This window comes from Vulpes vulpes, chromosome 13, assembly GCF_048418805.1.
Source record: "Vulpes vulpes isolate BD-2025 chromosome 13, VulVul3, whole genome shotgun sequence".
NCBI classification, from domain to species: domain Eukaryota; kingdom Metazoa; phylum Chordata; class Mammalia; order Carnivora; family Canidae; genus Vulpes; species Vulpes vulpes.
Genome location: NC_132792.1, coordinates 133,981,820 through 134,004,470, shown reverse-complemented (window position 1 = coordinate 134,004,470; position 22,651 = coordinate 133,981,820). Strand labels below are relative to the sequence as shown.

The 22,651-nt window shown below is 32.4% G+C and overlaps 1 protein-coding gene across 6 annotated transcripts in view; it reads right to left on the bottom strand.

The window, feature by feature from the left end:
- The window catches only part of SUCO (SUN domain containing ossification factor), an 86,402-nt gene that overhangs the window by 10,670 nt on the left and 53,081 nt on the right, over positions 1-22,651 (bottom strand). For 3 of the 6 annotated variants that reach the window (XM_072733041.1, XM_072733042.1, XM_026001278.2), the window contains exons 10-20: positions 21,701-21,808; positions 19,600-19,705; positions 17,653-17,673; positions 17,416-17,471; positions 16,824-16,915; positions 16,274-16,339; positions 9,719-9,787; positions 8,860-8,950; positions 4,989-6,152; positions 3,496-3,583; positions 566-670 (exon numbers count right to left, since the gene is read on the bottom strand). In XM_072733041.1, coding sequence (XP_072589142.1) covers positions 566-670; positions 3,496-3,583; positions 4,989-6,152; positions 8,860-8,950; positions 9,719-9,787; positions 16,274-16,339; positions 16,824-16,915; positions 17,416-17,471; positions 17,653-17,673; positions 19,600-19,705; positions 21,701-21,808 — 1,966 coding nt within the window. The remainder of the gene's footprint in view (positions 1-565; positions 671-3,495; positions 3,584-4,988; positions 6,153-8,859; positions 8,951-9,718; positions 9,788-16,273; positions 16,340-16,823; positions 16,916-17,415; positions 17,472-17,652; positions 17,674-19,599; positions 19,706-21,700; positions 21,809-22,651) is intronic. The other 3 variants (XM_072733043.1, XM_026001280.2, XM_072733045.1) reach the window with 1 other exon arrangement.

Here is a 22,651-nt window from a genome sequence, read left to right as displayed (position 1 = left end):
CATGCAAACTTTTCTTGTGCACTCAAGTTCTAATGCCACTGCCTCAGATAAGCCTTCCCAAATCACTCTAGCTAAGCCATCCTTACCGTAATCACTTCATACACACATATTTCGTTTTCTATCTTACTGTCCTCTCCCCCAGAAGAGTTCTGTGGCCAGGGACTGCTCACTGCTATATGCCATAAGGAATGTACAGCTTATACCTCACATACACTGGATGCTCAATACTTGTTAAATCAATGCAATGTTTGCTTTGTTAAGCAACTCAATAAGCCTTTGTGAACTGAAAATGGAAGTACCAGTGGTTTGCAAAAGGCCTAATAGTATTGCTTTATAACCATATTTTAGGTAAGACCTAAACTATGAATGCCTTGTTTTCCAAAAAAAATTATCATAATTAATCTATTTCCAAAATATTATAGGGCCACATTCCGGTGTTCTGAGCAAGTTCTCTATAAATGACTATTTTGTTTGGTTTAAGTTCTTAGATACCACATTAATAAGTCAGTCTTTATGACAACCTCTATATATGCAATGTGTCTTACAATACCAGCAATAACAATACCTCGCGTTTTAATTCTGCCACTGTTGTTGATAAGTTTGAAACAAGCTGTGTCATGTTGGTCAATTGTGCCTGTAGTAACTGAATGGCTTCTGTTTGCCGCTGATCCTATGATAAAGAAAGAAGTAAGTATTATTTTTGTGTGTGTGAAAGTTTCATCTATACGTTAAATATACTGCAAGTTCCAGTAAAATTACTAAGTTTCTCAAGAAAAAAAATACATAATAGAAAGCTTTTAATGAACAAGTACTGTAAAATGTGACCAGAAATTAAAAAAACACAAAAAACAAAAAATGAGACTGTTGAATCCTCCCTTCCCTGACTCCTACAAAAAACATTTTGCCATTTATTGCCACATTTGGATTACTGTCTAGTGGAAGTTAATAAATTACTTCAAATTAATATGGGCTCCATATGCAGGAACGAGCATATAGTCAGGTATATGCAACACAATCACTTTGTCAAATATGTTCTCAAACCAAAGCAGTCGGCACAAAAAGATGCTGAAAAAGTTCTGAAAAATGTTTTGGGGTATAAAGCAGACTCATACTAAGAAGCTTTTACAAATTCTATTCCATCACACACATTAGAATGGAACTTAGAATGTCATATAGTCAAAAACCTACAACTGATCATCTAGTCAATGCTAGAATATCACCAATAAAAATAAATTAATCAAAAACATCCATCTCTTCAGCTCTAGAGTTTTAAAACTTTTATAACTGACAAACGTGTCTTTATGTAAAATATCTACATGCATATTTTAGGGAATTATGCATCATGCTCATGGTCAGGAATCTGTATTAGGGAGACTGTATTGAAATTTTCAACTTACTACTGAATTTGGGAAGGAGTAAAAGAGGACAGAATGTAAAGAAAATCTAACACTCTATTTAACTATATAACCATTTATCATTCTAGACCTAACTTTTTCAAATTTAGATTTAAATAAGTCTTAGGGCAGCCTGGGTGGCTCAGCAGTTTAGTGCTGCCTTCAGCCCAGGGCCTGATCCTGGAGATGCGGGATCGAGTCCCACATTGGGCTCGCTGCATAGAGCCTGCTTCTCCCTCTGCCTGTGTCTCTGCCTCTCTCTCGAATAAATAAATAAAATCTTTAAAAAATAAAATAAATATAAAAATCAATCAATCAATCTTAAATCTCAACTGTGTGTATGTGCAAGAGTAGGGAGGATGTGGATGTATAAAACTGTAACAAAAAGTTTCACCTATTTCCCTACTGTGATACACTGTGGTACTTTTCTATCTTACTTCATCTTTTTAAAATGTTGAATCTGACTCATTATATCTTGTGACTCACATCTGACAAATCCTGATAGGTTCCAGACAGTTATAAACATTTAAAGAAAAAACTATGAAATTTAATAATTTGGTTAACACTTCTAATCAAGATTTACTAATACTGTTAATAATACATAAATTATTTAAAAGTATTTAAGTTTTTGAGATGAGAAAATATAAAGAGGAAATAATTTTAACCATTAAAATTAATGAAGAACTAATTAACTACTGTGTTCATGGGTCAGAAGACAATACTGTTAAGACGTCAGTTCTCCAAACTGATCTAAAATTCAACAAAATCCTAACCAAGATGCAAACATGTTGTTGTTGTTTTTTTTTGTAGAAATTGGCAAACTGATTCTAAAATCCGTATTAGTCAAAACAATTCTGGAAGAGATGAACAAAGTTGGAAGATTCACACTATGTGACTTCAAGAGTTCCTTTAAAGCTATAGTAATCACAACAATTTGGTAAAAGTATAAAAATAGATGAATAGAACAAAAGAGCAGCCCTGAAACAAACCCATGTATGTATGGTGAATTAATTTTTTATCAAAAGTACAAAGGAAATTCAGTGAGGAAGGGATAGTCTTTTCAACAAATATACTGGAATAAAGACATATTCATTCATATGTTTCTCTATCCCCCTCCTCAACAAAAAGAACTTTGGGCCATACTTTGCAATATGTAAAAATTAAAATAGATTATAAACCCAATGTAAAATGAAAACTATAAAACTTTTAGAACAAAACGGAGGAAAAAAATCTTTGTGACCCCAGGTTACAGAAAGATTTTATAGAGCAAAGAAAAAATGGGTAAGTAGGCTTTAATAAATTAAAAACTTCTCTTCATGAGATACTTTTAAGAGAGTAACAAAACAAATAATGAACTGGGAGAAAATATTTGTAAAGCATATCTCTAATACAGGACTTGTATTCAGAATACATAAATAACTCAAACTTCAATTAAAAAAAAACACTAAAGGAGGAAATTTGTATGGAACCACAAATAGATTGTGTGTGGAACTGGCAGTAAGATGCAACTAAACTCTGAAACCTCAGGCCTCCTCACTTCATCTCATTATCCCCTAGTACCAGATAAGCTTTTAGAAAAGTATAAAATTTCTCATTTTAGTAACACACCATAAAAACTTTTAATAAGCATCTGGATATTACAACACTGAAGCCGTTCAATACTGAAATTGTTTCCTTAAAATCAACAAGACAGGGTAATGGCCAATATCACCAGTCATATTGCATGACAGGCAAGAGACAGAGGGTAAAAAAAGAAGAAATGAAAAGGTATAAGGATTAAAAAGAAACAGAACTATTCTTATTTGCAATCAAAAGATTTGAGTTTAACAAAGTTACGTAAAAAAAGGCCAATGCACTTCTACCACATATACACACACAAACTTGGAAATGTAACAGGAATAATGCTCAAGAAAATTATCTCTAGAGGAGATACAGATGCTGATAGCTAGGTAATTTCCCAAACATGACATCTTATAAGGCTTATCTTAACCTATTGGGGAAAAAAAATGAATCAATATTACGTATCTTTCTTACCAGCAAGAGCCTACAGAATTCTAAAGAAATCTATATAAAATGTAAATAAGGGGTGAAGATGACCAACCTGCTCCTCTGCTATTCTTGAAGTATTCTGAAGCTTTACTATTGTTTTATTGAAAGCCTTTTGCATTTCTTCCATTTGTTTTCGGTACCTGTGGAGTAAGAAAGAATTTAAATTAGCTTTAATTTCTTATTAACTTATTACTGTAAACAAACTTCGGATTTCAACCTGTGAAATAAATCTACTTTTTTGAGAATGACTCTTATTGAGGCCTGAAACACTTACAAAGGTAAAATAAAGAGGTCCCTTGAAGTATTTACTACCTTAACACCAATTCTACACATCTCACTACTATATAAGATTAGTCACATATATGATCAATTAATTTATGACAAAGGAACCAAGAATATGAAACGGGAAAGAACAGTCTCTTCAATAAATGGTTTTGGGAAAACTGGACAGCCATATGCAAAGAATGAAAGTGGACCACTATCTTCGACCATACACAAAAAGTAACTCATAATCGATTAAAGACTTGAATGTAAGGCCTGAAATCATAAAACTCAGAAGACAACACAGGTAGTAAGCTCTTGGACACTGATCTTGGTGACGGCTTTTTGGATTTGACAATAAAAGCAAAGATAAACAAGACTGTAAATGAAAGACTGTAAATGTTCCCTAATCATCCAGTTCAGTTTATTCTAGTATTCACTTATTTAAACTCTTTTTTTTTTTTTTTAATTTTTATTTATTTATGATAGAGAGAGAGAGAGAGGGGTGGGGCAGAGACATAGGTAGAGAGAGAAGCAGGCTCCATGCACCAGGAGCCCGACGTGGGATTCGATCCTGCGTCTCCAGGATCACGCCCTGGGCCAAAGGCAGGCGCTAAACTGCTGCGCCACCCAGGGATCCCCACTTATTTAAACTCTTAATTGATATCTGGTCTAGTTCCACTAAGATCTTTGACATCTATAGTTTTTATAGGTATTGCATATTCGGTACAGATATACATGTTATAATGCTATAATTTTCACATGATTACTCTGGGAATCCAATAGTAAAAGTGGCTAAACTTAAACAACAGAAGAAAGGAGAAACTGATTAAAGATAATTCAAGTTGTTGTCACCCTATTTTATAAAGATATTACATCACTTAATACTTTTAAAAAAGAAAATCAATTCATTATTGATATCCAAGTAACTCGCTCTCCAGCTAAAATGGCACTAACTAGGGGCACCTAGGTGGCTCAGTGGTTAGACATCTGCCTTTGGTTTAGGTCATGATCATCCCAGAGTCCTGGGATCAAGTCCTAAATCAGGCTCTCCATGGGGAGCCTGCTTCTCCCTTTGCCTTTCTCTGTATCTCTCATGAATAAATAAATAAAATCTAAATAAAATAATAAATAAAATAAAATAAAATAAAACAAAATAAAATAAAAATGGCACTGACTACTACTATCATGAGATAACTAATCCTCTCCTCCTCTACTCAAGTCATACTCTGCTACTTACCTCACTATGCAAAGTGGACTGTGCTAATTGATTATAAAGCTCACCTTTGACTAAGTTCCTCCAGATAGCGACCACTGAGAGACATGTTTACTTCTAAGGCTTTTATACGATTATTAAGTCTCATAAATACTGACTCCTTTTGGTTTGATCCATGTACAAGATTTCCATTACTGTATCCTAGATCTGTAGAATTTTGTAATTCAGCATAAAAGTCTGTAGCTGTCCTCTGTAGCCCTCTTAATAGGGCATCTTCTGGAGACTGTTCTTCCTCTCTTACTTCAGGTAATGAAGAAGAATCCATAATAGGAGTCAAAATTTGCTTTGGTGTGTCAGCTATGTTCATTTTGGCTTCCCCATCTTCACTGTCTGGCATAGTAGCTGTGTTTACAGGTGGCACTATTGTTTCAGATAGCTTTGTGATGATGTGCATGGAGTTTATATCTTCTTTTACAGTATTATCCATTACTTCATTAAGTTTATTTGTTTCATAGATCACAGGTGGCTTCTCTATAGAAGTAAAACTCTCAGACTTTTTTTCTGTCTCATTATCAACTTCAACAGAACTCTCTTGAGGGATCACTTGAGATGGTGTAGGTCCTGTTTCATATTTAATAGGCTCAGACACTTCTATTTTAGATAATGAATGGATTTCTGGAGTAACATCTAAGATAAGAGACTGAGAAAGAGTTTGAGGATGGCTTGGTTCAAGTTCAATTGCATCTGCACTGTGATTAATCAAATCACCTTGGTTCATACTACTTAAGTCACCTAGATCGATAGTTTCAGCATCCTTTTCCTTTCTCTTACTGTCCAAATCTCCACTCGGAGGTTGCAATACTAAAACATCCACTGATTCAGCAGGAAGCAGTAATGGTGGTTGAGCCAACACAAGACGATCTTTTCCTTTACCCACAGCAGTTCTGCTACGTTGCCGATAAAGAGCAACTCTAACTGAACACCATTTATATACGTATTCTGAAAAACTAGAAATACAACAAATTGTGGTCAATTCACTGCAAAATATTTGTGTCTCTGACTCAAACCAGGGTGATGATTCATCCTCCTGTTCACCACTACCCAGAAGGGTCACTGTAGATGGACTTGCCTCCTCTTCTTCCTCTTGAACCAGTTGTACAATGGGACTCTCTTTTGGAGTATCTGGTGATGAGAACTCTGTATCGTGTATGTGTCCTTCAGTGGTTATAAACCTAGAAATATACACAAATTTAATTAGAAATCTAAAGTTAAAATTATGCTAAAAAATCACTGTATCATACATCGAATAAAAGGAAGACTAGAAATATAGGAGAAACTGAAATGGTTTTTTTGGATGAATTTTTCCCTTCAAGTCATTTTCACTATAAAAGCAAGTATTGTTCAGAAATGGTAATAGAAAAATCATCTATCAACTGATCAGCCAGATGACTCAAATCCCATTTACTAAATCAAACCTGATTATTGTGGATTGCTTATATGTGGATTCTTAATACTTATGAATGTACTTTGTATTTGAGTATCATGCTTTCAAAAGATAGCTAGGTTTTTCAAAAAAAATTTTTTTCTGTGGATGATGTGAGGAATTCCAGGGTAGCATCACACACACACACACACACACACACACACACACACACACACACACAGATACACACACACAATTTTCTGCCATCCCTCCCTCCCCAAAATAATTTTAAAATAATCTGGCCTAATTTTCTATTATTTAAGCCAAATATTTAACAACTTTTCATTAGAGTTGTCCTGGCTAATAATAAAGTGCCCTCATCTGTAACTTAATCCCATCTCTAGGATCTAGAGTATGTATGTAAGGCAGGAAAGTATGGGGGGATGGAGCCGGTAAGAACAGTGCTATAAATTATAACATCTGTGGTTCATTCTAAGATAAATATAATAAATTTCCAGATGCAGCTCTTACAGCATAAAACATACAATCTGAAAAAATAATTTGAATACCAAAAAGAAACATCTCCATATATAATTTTCCTACTCTGAAAAATTACTAAGAATGCCAGGAAATGTCTTTGAATAAAGACTAATATCATAATAGCAAAGGTAGTAATAAAATAGTATCTAAAAGCTAGACTTTCATCTTGTTGACAGTAAGTAAATGGGCAATACTAAAACATAGACTAATAACATTTCTTACATCTTTATTGCTTACTATTTACAATATAAATTATGACAGTAAAAAGGAGCAGTGTCTGAAAGGGAGGGAGGGAGAAAAATTAAATTGAGTTAATTTGGTACAAATTAAGTTGTATACCATCTATATATACCTCATCAGAGCTGCACTTTAAAAAACTCAAACCTGAGAAAAGAAAGTAAGTCATCTCTTCAAAGTAACTTTAACAGTGATACCCTATCATGTATTCTTCAATTTCAGTTTTCTTCTTCAAAGGACTGCTATAAAGTCATCAAAAAGAATTTAAAATAAATAAGAAACATAAATTAAAAAGCAATTAGATTAAAAACTCTATTAAAATCAAACTAATAGAGGGACACCTAGGTGGCTCAGTAGTTGAGTGTCTGCCTTCAGCTCAGGGCATGATCCTGGGATCCTGGAATAAAGTCGGGCATCGGGCTCCCCATGGGGGAGAGCTTGCTTCTCTCTCTGCCTATGTCTCTGCCTCTCTCTGTCTCTCATGAATAAATAAAATCTTTTTTTAAATTATAAGTAAATAAACTAAAACTAATAGAGAAAGGTAAAAACCACTACGTTAGACTGATGTAGTATCTTTCAACAAATATTCTTATGTATACATGGGAGGAGTAAGTGTATATATGTGTACGTCGGTACATATATAAAGTGAAGTCAGTTTCCTTCAGTTTTGAAAAAGAAGACATAGTATGTGTTATTAACTGAAGAAGCATAGTTACAAAAATGGGACTAGCAATCACAGCTCCACATAATTAGAAATACCACCCTATCCTAAATAGATTTCTTAGTACCTTCTAGGAATCAATGACATACAATGCTGTAGTCATTCAATAAATAAGTATCTTTAGTCATTTCCTGAATTAACACAGAATACAAATTTGTCATTGTGCCCTTCAAAGCACAAAAATCTCAATTTTGAATTAGTATGTTATTTAGGAATTACAGCTTAAATTAATTGTAGCTTAAACCATACCCACTGCACCTTTCATTACATGTATCCTATTCAATTATCTTATCCTGTTAAGCAGATTTCTTCTGAGAAGAAAGGGCTTTCAAAATTTTACAGAGTATAATGAAATACACATAAACTTACAGTAACTATACCCAATTATCCAGTCTATGTGCTTATCTGTTATAGATAAGGGGTAGAGGTGTCAAAAAACCTTAATCATCTCTGGTAGGAAGACTAAAAAAAAATGAGGGTGTTTTACGTTAGCTATATGACAGGCATTTCTGCCCATAGTTGCCCACTGCAACCTGGGAAAAGACCTCAATCTAATTCAGTTTAAGAAACTGAACAGAGTAAGAGTTTGCTGAGAGACAAACACATAATTTAAGAATCACTACTCTAGGTATTTCAGGCACCCTTTTTAGCTTTTGAGGCACAGCACAAGTATTATCAATGCTTTTAAATTTTAACTTAATGAAAGCAAGCTTTTAAAATTTGTCCTCAAACCTATTCCTGCAGAATTAGGCCAATTATTTGCAATAAGAAAAAGATTCAGTGTTGTGAATAATAAAGGTAATATATAATATCAAAACAACAGATATCTGGTCTGGAGTGAAGTGCATTCCTGGTGCCAAAAAGCAATTCGGAGATATTTTAAGTGGCTGTGGAATGCGTGCCTTATGATTCAGAGCGTTCTATAATCATTTCACACACAAATCTCAAGTACCTTTCTATGTACTAGTACACTTAGCTCTCCATTTTAACAGAACTCTAATATCACAATATAACTTACTCAGGTGATGGAACAGGAGTTGAAACAGGAGCTAAGTCAGGCATTTTAGGTGCAGCTGTGGCAGTGGCATTCTCAGATATACTTTTATTTCCTATTTTAAGAAAGATACCCATGTTGAGTTTAATTTTAAAAAGCTATACCATGAAGATATTTCACTATAACAAATAAAGAACTTTAGTTTCTGGGGGAGAAAAAGTAAAACAGGTTTGCTACTGAAGACTTTATTTTCTTCCAACAAAGTTCTTTTAGCAAGAAATGATCATACAAAGTCAGAACTACAAATAATGCATATTCTTTCTCAACTTCTCAGATAAAGCAAGTCAAATGACTATAAATTTTCTGTAATCGTACATGATTAGCATGCCTTCTAGACATCTAAAGGAGTAACTAAAGAGAATGAGAAGAAATGTATGGGGTCATTTTAAGTTTGCACTTGAAATTTCTAAGTATTTTTTAATAATGAAAAAGGCAAGATGGTTTCTCCTTGCTATTAATACTTTTATTTGGCATTCTGTAGGGGGAAAAAAATCACTTTCTAAATTGAGTAATTATTTGATAAATAAAATCATGCATATAGTATCCTTAGAGCATCAAAGAGATAAGGGATAGAATTATTACTTCTACAACAGGAAGAGTCAAAAAACAACTTCATGAATTTTATATAGACAGGATCCTATTATAAGAGAGAACTTGTGAAATTCAAATAAACAATGGGTAACAGAAGATTGGTAAGTCCTTTTGTATCATTTCTATATTTCTAAATGAAAAATCAAATTGCTTGGCTTATTAATTAATTTTCCTAACTAGAATGACCCCTGGAGTATCAGATATTTAAAAGACCCATAAAATGATTAGGTACCTTCTGTCAGGTCTTCAGTTTTTGCTCCCAGAATATTAGCGGCAATATTCACCATATTTAGAATGGCATCTAAAACAAAATTCAATCAGAAAAAAATACTAATACACCTAAAAATTCTTATATAGCTTAATATCAGATAGTCAAAAAACCATTTATAATGGTCTTTTTGCATCTTTTTGGACTAATTACCTTTTCTTCTTCATCTTACTATGTAAGTCCAATCTAGGACACAAATTTCAGCCAAAAAGTATAAAACATAAATCTGAATTTTTACGTTCAGAAGGAATTTAAAACTTAATTATACTTTTTTGGTAAAGCTTCCCAAACCTTTTGCCAAAACACTAATTTCAGCATATTACAAAATTCAAGTAAAATTCAACATATAGCCTATGTTGGGGCAGAGAGAGAAAAATGTGACAATCAAAATTAGTATTTTACAGAAAAGCTTGTCTTTCTTTAAAAAGTTTCTACAGTTTAAAACAAAACAAAACAAAAGCATGAAGAACAGGCAATTTTTATATGTATAAACAAAACGGGAAGATTATTATCCAAAGAAGAGCAGAAAAATTTTATTTTCAACTAGGAACATATATTATCTGTTGATAATATAGTTAAATCCCAAGTTGATACTGCATAGAATCAGATTTCTTTGATAATTTTTAATGATGTTTAATGGATAATACATTAAACAGACTCTTTGGTGAATTGGGTGGGTATGGACATGGGCAGATTAAGTCAATGTCATAAAACTCTCAGTGTTGTAGGTAAAGCAATCTGCATACCCAGGAATTCTATCTTTCTTTCTAAAGAGGGTTTTTGAATGATGAATAAAGTGAAACCCTTAATATCTGAATAAATAGCCAAAGATCTGAATAAATCTGATTATGATACGTGGTACCACAAAATACCTAACTCCACGGAAAGCTGGTGCTAAGAACAGGTGGTTTCCTTCTATAATGTAATTTTAACAGAAGTTAATTTCCATCTCCAATCTAATCTCTAAAATTCTACTAGAAGTTAATTCACCTGTTATCAGATATTTATCCTATTAAAATATTAGTATCTGGCAAGGGCTACTTATTTAAGCCTCATCAGTTTGGTTTCCTTTCCTAAGAGATCCATAGTATGGTTTTCATCACTTTCAGTGAAAATCATAGATGTGAAAAGTAGGAAAGGCTCAAAGGGAGGAAAACTAACACCCTATCTAGAAAATTGAGAAGAAGCCAAGCACTGTCACCTGGAACTAGTCCTGTAGATATATGTTTTATGGTAAGAGAAAGCAGTAAGAAATCTTAGTTTAAAATGATAACTGGTAGTCATAAATTTAAATCTTTACAAAGTACAGGAATGGTACTTTGTTCCAATCATTGGTATAACACACAAAAGCTTTGTACTTGTTTGTATATGTCTAGGATTTTACATCAATCTTTGCCCTTCCTTTGACCAGACAAACTAGAAAACAAAGAAGCAGTGTTGATTCTTAAGCTAACACATGAGATAAAAACAGGAATGGAAACACACTATTTCCTCACAAACCAAGGTAAAGCAGCAATGAAAATTCTGTTATTTCTTCATAAACGACACTTTTAATGTCAGCCAATTTTGCAACAGTAGAAAAAAATTGCAAATCAGATATCTGGTTAGGGGTTAATATCCAAAATACATTAAGAACTTATACCACTCAATGGCAAAAAATTAAAAATCCAATTAAAACACTGGCAGAGGATCTGAAATAGGCCTTTTTCCAAAGAAAACATACAGATGGCCAAGAGACACATGAAAAGATGTTCAACATCACTGATTATGAGGGAATACAAATCAAAACTACAATGAGATATCACCTCACACCTGCCAGAATGGCTAAAATCAACAATACAAAAAACAACAGACTTCAAGAGGATGTGGAGAAAGGGGAACCCTCTTGAACTGTTGGTGGGAATGCAAATTGGTGCAGCTACTTTGGAAAACAGTACAAAGGTTCCTCAAAAAGTTAAAAATAGCACTATCCCATGATCCAGTATCCACACTACTGAGTATTTATCCCCAAAATACAAAAACACTACACCAAGGGGATACACACATCCTGATGTTTTTATAGCAGCATTATCTACAATAGCCAAATTATGAAAACAGCCCAAGTGTCCATGAACTGATGAATGGATAAGAAAGAGGTGTATATATATATATATATATATATATATATATACACACACACACAGTGGAATATTACTCAGCCATAAAAAATGAAATCTTGCCAATCACAATGACATGGATATTGTAATGCTAAGTGAAATAAGTCAGTCAGAGAAAGATATATTATATGACCTCATTCCTATGTGGAATTTAAGAAACAAAACAAATGAGCAAAGGGGGGAAAAAAAGAGAAAAGTAGGCAAACCACCAGACTTAATTATGGAGAACGACTGATGGCTACCAGAGTGGAGGGAAAAGGTAAAATAGGTGATGGAGATTAAGAAGTGCACTTGCTGTGATGAGCACCAGATTTTATATGAAAGTGTTCAATTACTATCTTGTACATCTGAAACTATTATCACCCTGTATCTTACCTGGAATTTAAATAAAAACTTAAAAAAAACAGGAACGGAAACACCTTTTTTTTCTCACAAACCAAGATAAAGTAGCAATGGAAACACTTTTATTTCCTCATAAATCCACTTTTAATGTCAACCAATATTACAATAATATATGATCTTCTACTTAGCCTGCAAGCTAAAGTTCAGTCAAAGCTGACTACTTCATAGAATCCAAATTCTGGAATCAAATCTATACTCAAAAGTCCTTTGTACTTCAAAGGGCAATCTTACCTCAGATAATAAATTTTTTGACATTCAAATTTTGGGGCATTTATTGCTAAAGAATTCAAGAAGAACACATCTATCAATCTGTGTAAAGAAAACAGCTTTAAAGTCTTATTTTTTAACCTAAAGAAGATTAACATCATCCATCATTGAAAAATACTAATTATCATAATTTCAGGGGGATACTTGGTAACAAAAGCAAAATTTGGCAAATTTCTACATTCTCGGCCCATCTAAAAAATAATTTTGCTCTGTTCACAGAACACTGCCAAATGTAGTCTCATTTTGTCTTTTGAGTGAAAGCAGCTTTGTGAATATTCTATTCTGACCATTCCCAATTTGCATCCAAACACATGATACCTTGTCAAAATCATAATGTGGCCACTAAAAAGCTGTCTGAATAGGCTAAGGTAATAATTTGCAACATAGCACCAAACTAGGTATCTGTCCTTAATTTCTCCCAGATTAGCCAACTCCTTTATCTTAGAGCAGGGCACTATTCATCCAATCTCATTCTTTTAGGAATGAATTCTCCCCAAGGACCATCAACACGTTATACTCGGTCTCCAGTACACTATGACTCTTTGATAAGGAAAACAAACTACTTATGCTACAACATAACAGGACAAAGCAACAAAAAAATGATTTCCTCCCATGTGTATTTAGATCCCTCTGCTGCATGCCCACCTTCATTCTCATTTCTCCTTCTAGGTCTTTAAAATACATACATTCATAAAAAAATACTTTGATATAAAAGAACACAAAAACTATTTTGTCTTAAACATATACACAGAAACCTGGCCTTTAAGCGAGTCTAAAAAAAATGCAGACCATATTTAGGAGTAAAGGCAGACCTGCAAGAATATTAAAAGTAGAAAGTGGTTTGGAAAATCCACATGACAAAGCACAAGGAAAGCAGAGTGATATGAAGAATTTTTGTTGATGTACAATAGTTAAATGTTTTGGTTAAAGAATGTAAATAAAAGAATCAAGCAGAAGAGCTGCCATAACTAGCATATACACAAAGTCAAGAATGCTGCTTTTTCTAACATAATAGTTTCTCCCTTTTTAGTATGGTAGTTAAGAAAATTATATAATGTCAAGAATGTCCAAATATATAGTATGTATATCTCTGAAAACCAAGTGCCAATAGAAGCAAGCAATGTACTCTGGTGACATCTATTTCCTGTAACTACTAACTGCTCAAAACCAGTAGGAAAAAAAGGAGTTTCCATTAAGATTAAAGCCACAGGAAAAAGGAGGGGAGGAGTGCCTGGATGGCTCAGTCAGTTAAGTGTCCAACCCCTGATTCTGGCTCAGGTTATGATCTCAGCGTTGTGAGATCCAGCCCCTTGTTGGGCTCTGTGCTGGTCATGGAGTCTGCTTAAGATTCTCCCTCTCCCTCTGCCCCTGCTTTAAAAAAAAAAAAAAAAAAGATTAAAGCCACAGAATTCTGTTTTGGAGCCACTATGTAAATTTTGAAAGTTAATCAGTTTCAAAATTGGCCAATTTCAAGCTAATTCATAGTATGATGATGCTAGTCAAATTCAGTTATTTCAATGCCAGAGATTACCTCTTTGGCCTGATTCTACTCTGTTATTTACTCCTTAAATGTTATACCACCAGGTGGTAGCAAAGCCAGGCTCAGAAATAGTCCCACTCTTCACAGAAAACTAGAAGAATAAGTGTAGAAGATAGCTGTGCTAGGTCATGTCTATAGCCTTTATGACACCAAAGTCTTATCACTACCAGCTACGATTGCCTTTTTTCTGAAACTTCAAGAGATGGGGGTCTTTTTAAACCCAATTTTCTATGTTTAGGCTTTGCTGACACCCTCCCACCCTCCCTTCCTCTCACTAAACAAATTCTTTCAGTATTAGAACAATGAAAGGTAAATAGACTACCTTTTCAGAGATCCACAAAAAGAAAAAATGTTACCAAGAAACACATTTTTGAGGAAAAGGATCCCAAAAGTTGGATATAAAGAAGATTCTTTATCTCATTAAATCAAATAATACCTTCCTTGGTCAGAGAAGTGATTACAAATAGAGAAATGTCCTCCATTGAGATATAAACTGGGTCTTGTTTAGGAGTTAATCCCTTAAGAATATAGAAAAAGAAATCAAGAATATCAACAGGATTTTCCTTTATCTAAAACTATGGTAAGCTATTACTTCCCTAAGGTTCCCCTTCCTCTCCAAGTAACTATCAGAAGCTAGAGATCTTTCAGTTTGGGGCTATGTTTTGATTCCATAAAATAAGAATGCTTCCAGATAGCTAATACAACATCATTGAGCTATGATGATTACTATGTACCACAGAATTTTTAATACAGATTTAAGGACATGAACAATAATATTAACATCCAGAGAGATAAAACAGAATCAGGTTTTCACTCCTAAAAGATTCTATCCCATAGCAGTGAATGAACCACCTATTTTTAATACTATCATCAATACTAATTACTTAAGTAAAACTAATTAATACTATCATCAATAATACTATCATGAACTAGATAGCTAAGAATGCTACTTAAAAGTAGTCACTAATAAATAGAAAGTCAGTTGACCAGCAATAGAGTGAAACAAAGTATATTGAGCTAATATCCAACAAAGTTAAATATTACATAAAAGGGTTCCTCTTATACAGGAATTTTTATCATTCCTATGCTTTAAAAAGTCCACCAAAGGCTACATTTTTCTATGGAGAGCAGAAGGGGAAAAGGGGAACAGAAAAAAGAAAAGAAAAAAAAAAGAAACAGAAACAACTCCCAGCTCCATATATTGCACCTATACTATACTAAATACTACCAAAGTAGATATACTACTGGCTGAGTATCCTAAAAAGGTATAAAAACAATTTATACCAGGAGATTGAGATTCAAGCAACTCAACTCACGAGAAGCAACAAAGGAAAATCACAAGAAATTAGCCATTGATTTTACTAATCTTTACTTTTATTATATTCACCTGTTAATCTCCAATTAAAAATAAAACTCCTTTCACGATTTTATATTCTTTAGTAATAACCAAAAATAACAACCATTAAAATATACCTACCTGAATTATAACAGTAAAATAAAGTGTCAGTTGGTCTTTCCAAGAGTATCCTTAAGCCAGCCTACCACTAGGTTTAGATAACAGGCTGGCATGACAAAAAATAAACTACTAGTATCTTAGTCATTATTTCTTTAGTTTACAAAGAACATACTATTATTACTATTACTGTTATTGCTTGAGAATCATTATTATTATGGATAACAGCCTTTATAGTCTGTAATTAAATAAAACTAACTACATTCATAGAGCAACGAATCATTGTTTGCTGGGATTTCACTGATGCATACTACCTCTGAACTACCATTCGAATTCCTTTCCCATCCAGTAGGACTACCCAGATACTTCTATTGATATGGTTTAGAACCTCTTTGATAATTCTTTTCCCAAGTAAATTAATTACCCATTCTTCCAAGGAATTTGCTTAAAAATATAAGCACTTAGGGTAGAAGAACAAACTTGTGCTTGCACTTTTTCCTCTCTTCTTTTCATCTAATCTTTCTAGTCTTATTCCTATGGAAATACATTTCAAAGCCACTATCTTTGATTTCAACTTAAGTTCAATACTGGGAGTAGGAGCTTCCTAAACTATATACCACAACAAAATATCCACATATGTCAGGGAAAAAAAAAGTTGGGAAATACTTTAATCGTGTCTAGGAAAATCCCCAAATACTCACTTGTAGCAGAACCAAGAAGATTTTTTGAGGATTTATCCTCTCCAGTATTATAATCCAGTGGATAATCTATTTAAAGAGAAAATGAAGGTAATTACACTAAGAACTAGCTCCAATAATATGTTTAAAACCTCAAATTATGTCCTGTCAAAGTCAGCTATTTAAAGCATATTTTATAATAAATATTCACTATACATCTAAAATATGTTCACAAATCGAAAATAAGATTCAGAAACCATTTGTCAAACAGATATTGTAAACCAAGGAAAATAATTCCACTGCTTACCAAAATTTTAATCACATTTATTAAGACTTTATTAAGCTTTCCATGTACTTTACCAACCCCTAGTAAATGTTTTCATTTCACTTATAGGAAAATTAAGGAAGGGAAAAATTCAATTTTTCAGGCTATGATTTAAAATCTCTTAAAATGAGAATTGATAGAGTAGTAATTGAGGGTGACATAAAACCTTCTCCTACCCCTACAGACTAATATTAGACTTTAAAAAACAAAAAAATACATATAATAGTCATTTCTCTTAAAGTCACTTACCATAGTCCTCATCAAATAATTCTTGACGTTCTGACTGATACTGGGAATCAGCAATCTCTTCATATTCTTCAACCATGCTAGTGCCAAATACCCTATTAACAACAATTTCATTAAAGACTTTAAAACAAAACAGAGTTGTTAAGACTCATCTCTTCATAATAAATGACCAAATACATTAACTTTGGTTATTTTTTTGAGAGCCATTAGCTTCTGGACTCCAAAACAATGACCGTTTCTTACACTGTAGTCACCCACCCACTGTTTCCATTAAAATTTTAATCTATTTAAGGCATTTAAAAATATGATGGCCAGTTTTAATATTAGTCTAAGAATTTTCCATATATTATTATCATAGCAAAACAGCAAGCAAACTAAACCAGATACATATAATGGTTATTTTTTTCTTAAAGCAAATTCTTACATTTTTCTAAAATGGATTCAAGAACAAGGTTTTAACAGCTTCTATTTCTATAATATTAACTTCACATAACAGAAAATCATTTCCTCACTTTAAATATACTGGGACTTTTGTGTATCTTTTTTTTTTTTTTTTTTTTAAATAAGTCACTGGATAAATGTTGTTCTGTATTACCTTATAAGGCTTAATGGACAAAAGTGCTCTGATCCAAAATGTGATACCAACTCTACCTAAAGAATAAAAGCACAGTGCACGTGAGATTATCTAACAATATATTCAGTTTCTTTCATCAAATTTCTAAAAATAAAGTCTTCATTTCCCCAAAAGTCAATAATTATAAGTTTTGCTTTTTTGCCATGCAGTAATATGCCATGCCCTGTATTCAATATTGCAAAAGAGAAGGTTGCTAACCTTTATGTACTTGATGAACATCTGAAGCAAGAGAAAGGAAAAGAAAAAGAAATCAGTTCCAAAGTCTGGATAACATGCCATAAGCAACATTTAATATTTGTAAATTATATTGTATAATTAAAGTTTAGAAAGCCATATACTGTGTGATGGATAACATTGTAGTACTCTTATTTCTTTGCAGAATCAAGCCAATAATTAAAATTTTTACCATTATGGCTAGAAAATATAATCTAACTATAATGAAATAATAAATTAACTTTAAGGTTAAGTTGAATAACCTAAAATTCACTGCTGCTATTTTATTTATCTGTCAGGAATAAAAGCATTCTAAAACTAATAAAGAATATCTAGAAACAATCTGTGTCATATTAATTCAAATACTATAGATATGTATTATGGATAGATATACATGTTGATATGCACAAGCATTTACATAGTGATAAAAAGATTAATCAGCATTATATAAAATAATATTTATTCTTGTGTATACTGTATACACATTTTTTAAGGAAAGCATGAATTTTTCGTATGCTAGGTTATTTCAAATATAACTTACAGAACGAAAAGATATATAATCAATCCACTTTTAAGATACAAACTATTTTAAAAAGTAGACTATACATCTGGGTTTAATTTTGAGATAAGGAAAACCCAGGCAAACTTACATATTTATCAACATTAGAATTAGAATTAAATGGGGTTTTTTTGCTTTTAGAACTAATGCTATGAAAAATAATTTTTTAGAAAAATAATCCTCAAGATGCTCTATAATGTCCTACCATATAAAGGACTAAGTAGGGAATGGCACTTTTTATACAACCAATAAAATGTTCTGCCATTATTAACAGAGTAGATGGTACGAAGAATGATTCTTGGAACATTAATAAGTGGGTTGCCTTAACTGTAAAAATTAAATACAATTGTATCACCTGCCACATAATTTTTAAAATTCTTCCTTATCACAGTGTAGACACTGCTATATAAAAAGGTCATAAACAACCGTTTAAAAGAAACAAATTATACCTTCATTTTTCTGAACACTGTTGAACCACTAAGAATATCAACTGCATCTTAAAAAAATAATTTGGCATTTTTATATTGAGACTAGGAATACTACAAGTTTACCCATTCATAGAAGCCAATTTAATATATGCTTAAAAAAGACACAGACAATAAAATCCCAGAGGACGATCAGGCAGTGTAAGTTCTCACATTTAAAGAAGAAAAGACAGAAATTAGAGCTGCTATCATTCCAAAGGGTCATATTATAAATACAGTGGTACTTCAAGGTGTGCTATTATTCTAGAGAGAAAAAAAAAAAGAGGGGAGGAGAAGAGTAGGAAACTCCTGTATTTTGTTTAAAATCCAATTTAAGAGTAGTAAGTGTATTTCAGTAGATAATTCAATTTTGGTAGAGGAAGTAGCAGGAATACTGAATATAAGCATTTAAAAGTTTATCTGAAATTGGTATTTGGACACAGAATATTTCACTTGAATACAAAATAGAAAAGGCAAAAGCTGTAAGACAAATAATTGGATATCAAAATTAAAATGATCTAAAAATCAGATTCTAATTAAAAAATCAGACTTGAATTAAAAAAATCAATGACTAACAATGATTTGGGCTTTGCAATAGAGACACATGATACTATGAAGATGACATTTTACATAAAGACCCAAAAAATATGAAGATACAATTTGCAATTTCATCAGAGCAGCAAATATCAAAAAATTGGCCTAAGCTACCAGTTATACAAAAGGGAATGTGTTAATATTTGTTTCATAAAATAATAAATGCAAGTAAGAATCATTTTATCAAAAAGAATATTGCATTAATTTCCTCAAGTTTTGTGATTTCTATAAAAGGGGGGGGAGTGAGGCATAAAAAAGTAAGAATAATAGGTATGTTTTTATTATAAAACATAGTCCTGAATGTATAAACATTACCTTCACATATTTTGCATACATCTGTTCATCTAAAGGGAAACTCTGGACATTCCTCTCATCTCTACCATGAAAAGTACCCAGTTTAATCCACTTATTTGTGGGATATCTAGGAAATAAATATAAACATTCTTTTTAAAAAATCATAAACCACGTACTGAGAGGTTCCATCACATCTCCAAAATACATCCTGTTTATTTTTTTCCTCCAAGAGCACATACTCACTTAACATAGTTTAAATAGGAGTAAAACACTGAGTTGAAGAAATACATTTTATTTTCCAACTAAACTCTGATAGGTTCCTCTTTATAGGGAAAGAATATCTTGAGAAACTCACACCATTATCAAACAGAAAGCGAGAAAGGAGAAGACAAACGTAGGACCAAAACAGCTTCTTGGGTTTCTAAGTAAACTGGAGGTTTTAAAACAGAGAGTACAAGAGATTGTTTCAGAAGAAGGAGGTACTACTACTCCTCAGGTACTGACAGGTGTGTGACAATATAAAATATAAATAAAAGTACTGGTGGAAAGGGAAACAAAAAATTCTTTGCCAAGCAAGCTTATTAGATGAAAAATGAATGAAATTCAAGAGGTCTTGACAATTAATTTCAATAACTGTATATGCAAAATGTTGAGTGTGAGGTGCAAGAAGAAAGCATGGAAAACCATTAACAATCACAACAGAAGAATGGTTAAATAAATAATAGCATCCTACATGCAATATCAGAGATACTCAAAAGGTATTTATGAAATGAGTAATACCTCCAGTGGGGGAAAAATATAAACTATTTAGAACTAGAGGATATTATGCCAAGTGAAATAAGTCAATGAGAGAAAGACAGTATCATATCACCTCATGTGTGGAATTTAAGAAACAAAACAGAGTATCATAGAGGAAGAAAGGAAAAGATAAAACAAGATGAAATCAGAGAGGGAGACAAGCCATAGGAGACTCTTAATCATAGGAAACAAACTGAGTCACTGGAGGGGAGGGGGCCCATAGGGGATGAGGTACCTCGGCGATGGGCATTAAAGAGAACACATGATGTAATGAGCACTGGGTACTATATAAGACTGATGAATCATTGACCTTCTACCTGAAACCTAGAATACATTATATGTCAATTAACTGAATTTAAATAAAATTTAAAATAAAGAAAGAAAAATAAAAAAAATATTCATTAAAAATGGTATATTTAATCCATAGAATTACTGAATTAATATTGTAATGTAACATTGTAAGTTAATTATACTTAAGTAAATAAAAATTTCTAAATGGTGTGTTTAAAACACAAAAGCATGTATCAGGATGTAAGCAGTAAAAGCTGATTTTTTAAAAAAATTACTAAATATATAAATACATAGAAAAGACTGGAAGGAATATATTAAAATGCTAATAAGTTATCTTTGATTGGATTGTGATTCTTTACCAAATTCCTTACAAAATGTTTATTCTTTTATAATCACACACACATAACAAAGTTTTTAAAATATTTTAAAAATATACCTCATGATATATAAAATGAAATATTCATGAATGTTTAAAGTAACTTTTTAAATTTTTTTTTTTTTTTTTTGAGAGAGAGAGAGAGACAGAGCACAGGCAGGAGGAGAGACAGAATAGACTCCCTGCTGAGCAGGGCACCTGATGTGGGGCTCAAACCCAGGACCCAGAGATCATGACTTGAGCCAAGGCAGATGCTTAATCATCTGAGCCAACCAGGTGCCCCTTTTAATAACTTTTTAAAGAAATGTTTGGCAGTAACAGAGCATAATAATTAAAAATAGGAATCTGAAGTCATACAGATCTAGGTTTGAATCCTGATTCTCCAATTCACAACTCATGTCATCTGGACAAACTATTTAACCTTTCCTTATCTGTTCCCTCACCTTATAAAGGAATATCATATAATGATTATAATGATTATAAAAACTATATGATTTAGTGAAAGTAAGCTGATTAGCAAGTGCCTAATACTATAGTATTATTGCTATTCTTACAAACAGATCTATTAAAAACTAAAGTTTTAAAAAGTGATCCATTTAAAAATTTTTATTCCGGAAATCCAACAAAACTTCTGTAGAAAGCAGCTTTAGAATTTACCTGTCACTGATAGAAACCAGAAAGTCTTTAGGAGTTGATGAAAATAATTCATAATTTGCAATATCAAGCTGTTTTACTTGAATTGGCTCACAAAGTTCAATAACAAACCTTTAAAAAGAACACAAGACAATTATTGAGATAAACCAACCAAAAAAATAGTTCATATTAAACATAAATAGTTCACATAAACTAGACTTCCACTAAGTTACTTATTTCCCAAGCATATTATTAGTTGGAGGATGAAGTAACTATAACATAAGATACTGATTTTGTCCTACAATATTTTTTAAAAGGTTCTTTTTTTAATGACAACATTCTTGGAGAAGGAATGACTTCACTAAAAACAGCTAGTAAAAGTGTAAACTGACTAGTCTAGAGGGCAGTTTGGCATATACGTGATCTCAAAGGGTACCACAGTCTTTGATTTAGCAGTAAACTTTTAGAAATTTATCCTAAGGACACAAGCTCCAAAGACTCACCCTTGTATATTCATTATAATATATCAAGGCAGAGTTTATAAAAGCAGGTGGAAAAATTCAACCTACATGTTTAGCATTAAGAATTTAAATATGGTCTACTCAAACAATGAAATACCAACAGACATTAAAAATGTTACTAGAAATTCCATCTATATAAATATCTAGAAAATGTAAAATAATTTATAGTGATAGAAGACAGATCTGTAATTGCTGTAGGAGCAAGAGTTGGTTACAAAGGAGCATGAGAAAACATTTCGGGAAGGTGGATATGTTTCATTATCTTTATTGTAGTGATATTTTCATAGATGTATAAATGTCAAAATATATCAAATTGTACATTCTGCTATGTTGCAGTTTATTTTATATGTGTATATATGTTTTATGTCAATTATGTTCAATAAAACTATTCTTTAAAAATGATGCCAGAGACCTGTATTTACGGTCATGGAAAAATGCCATAAAATATTGCTTG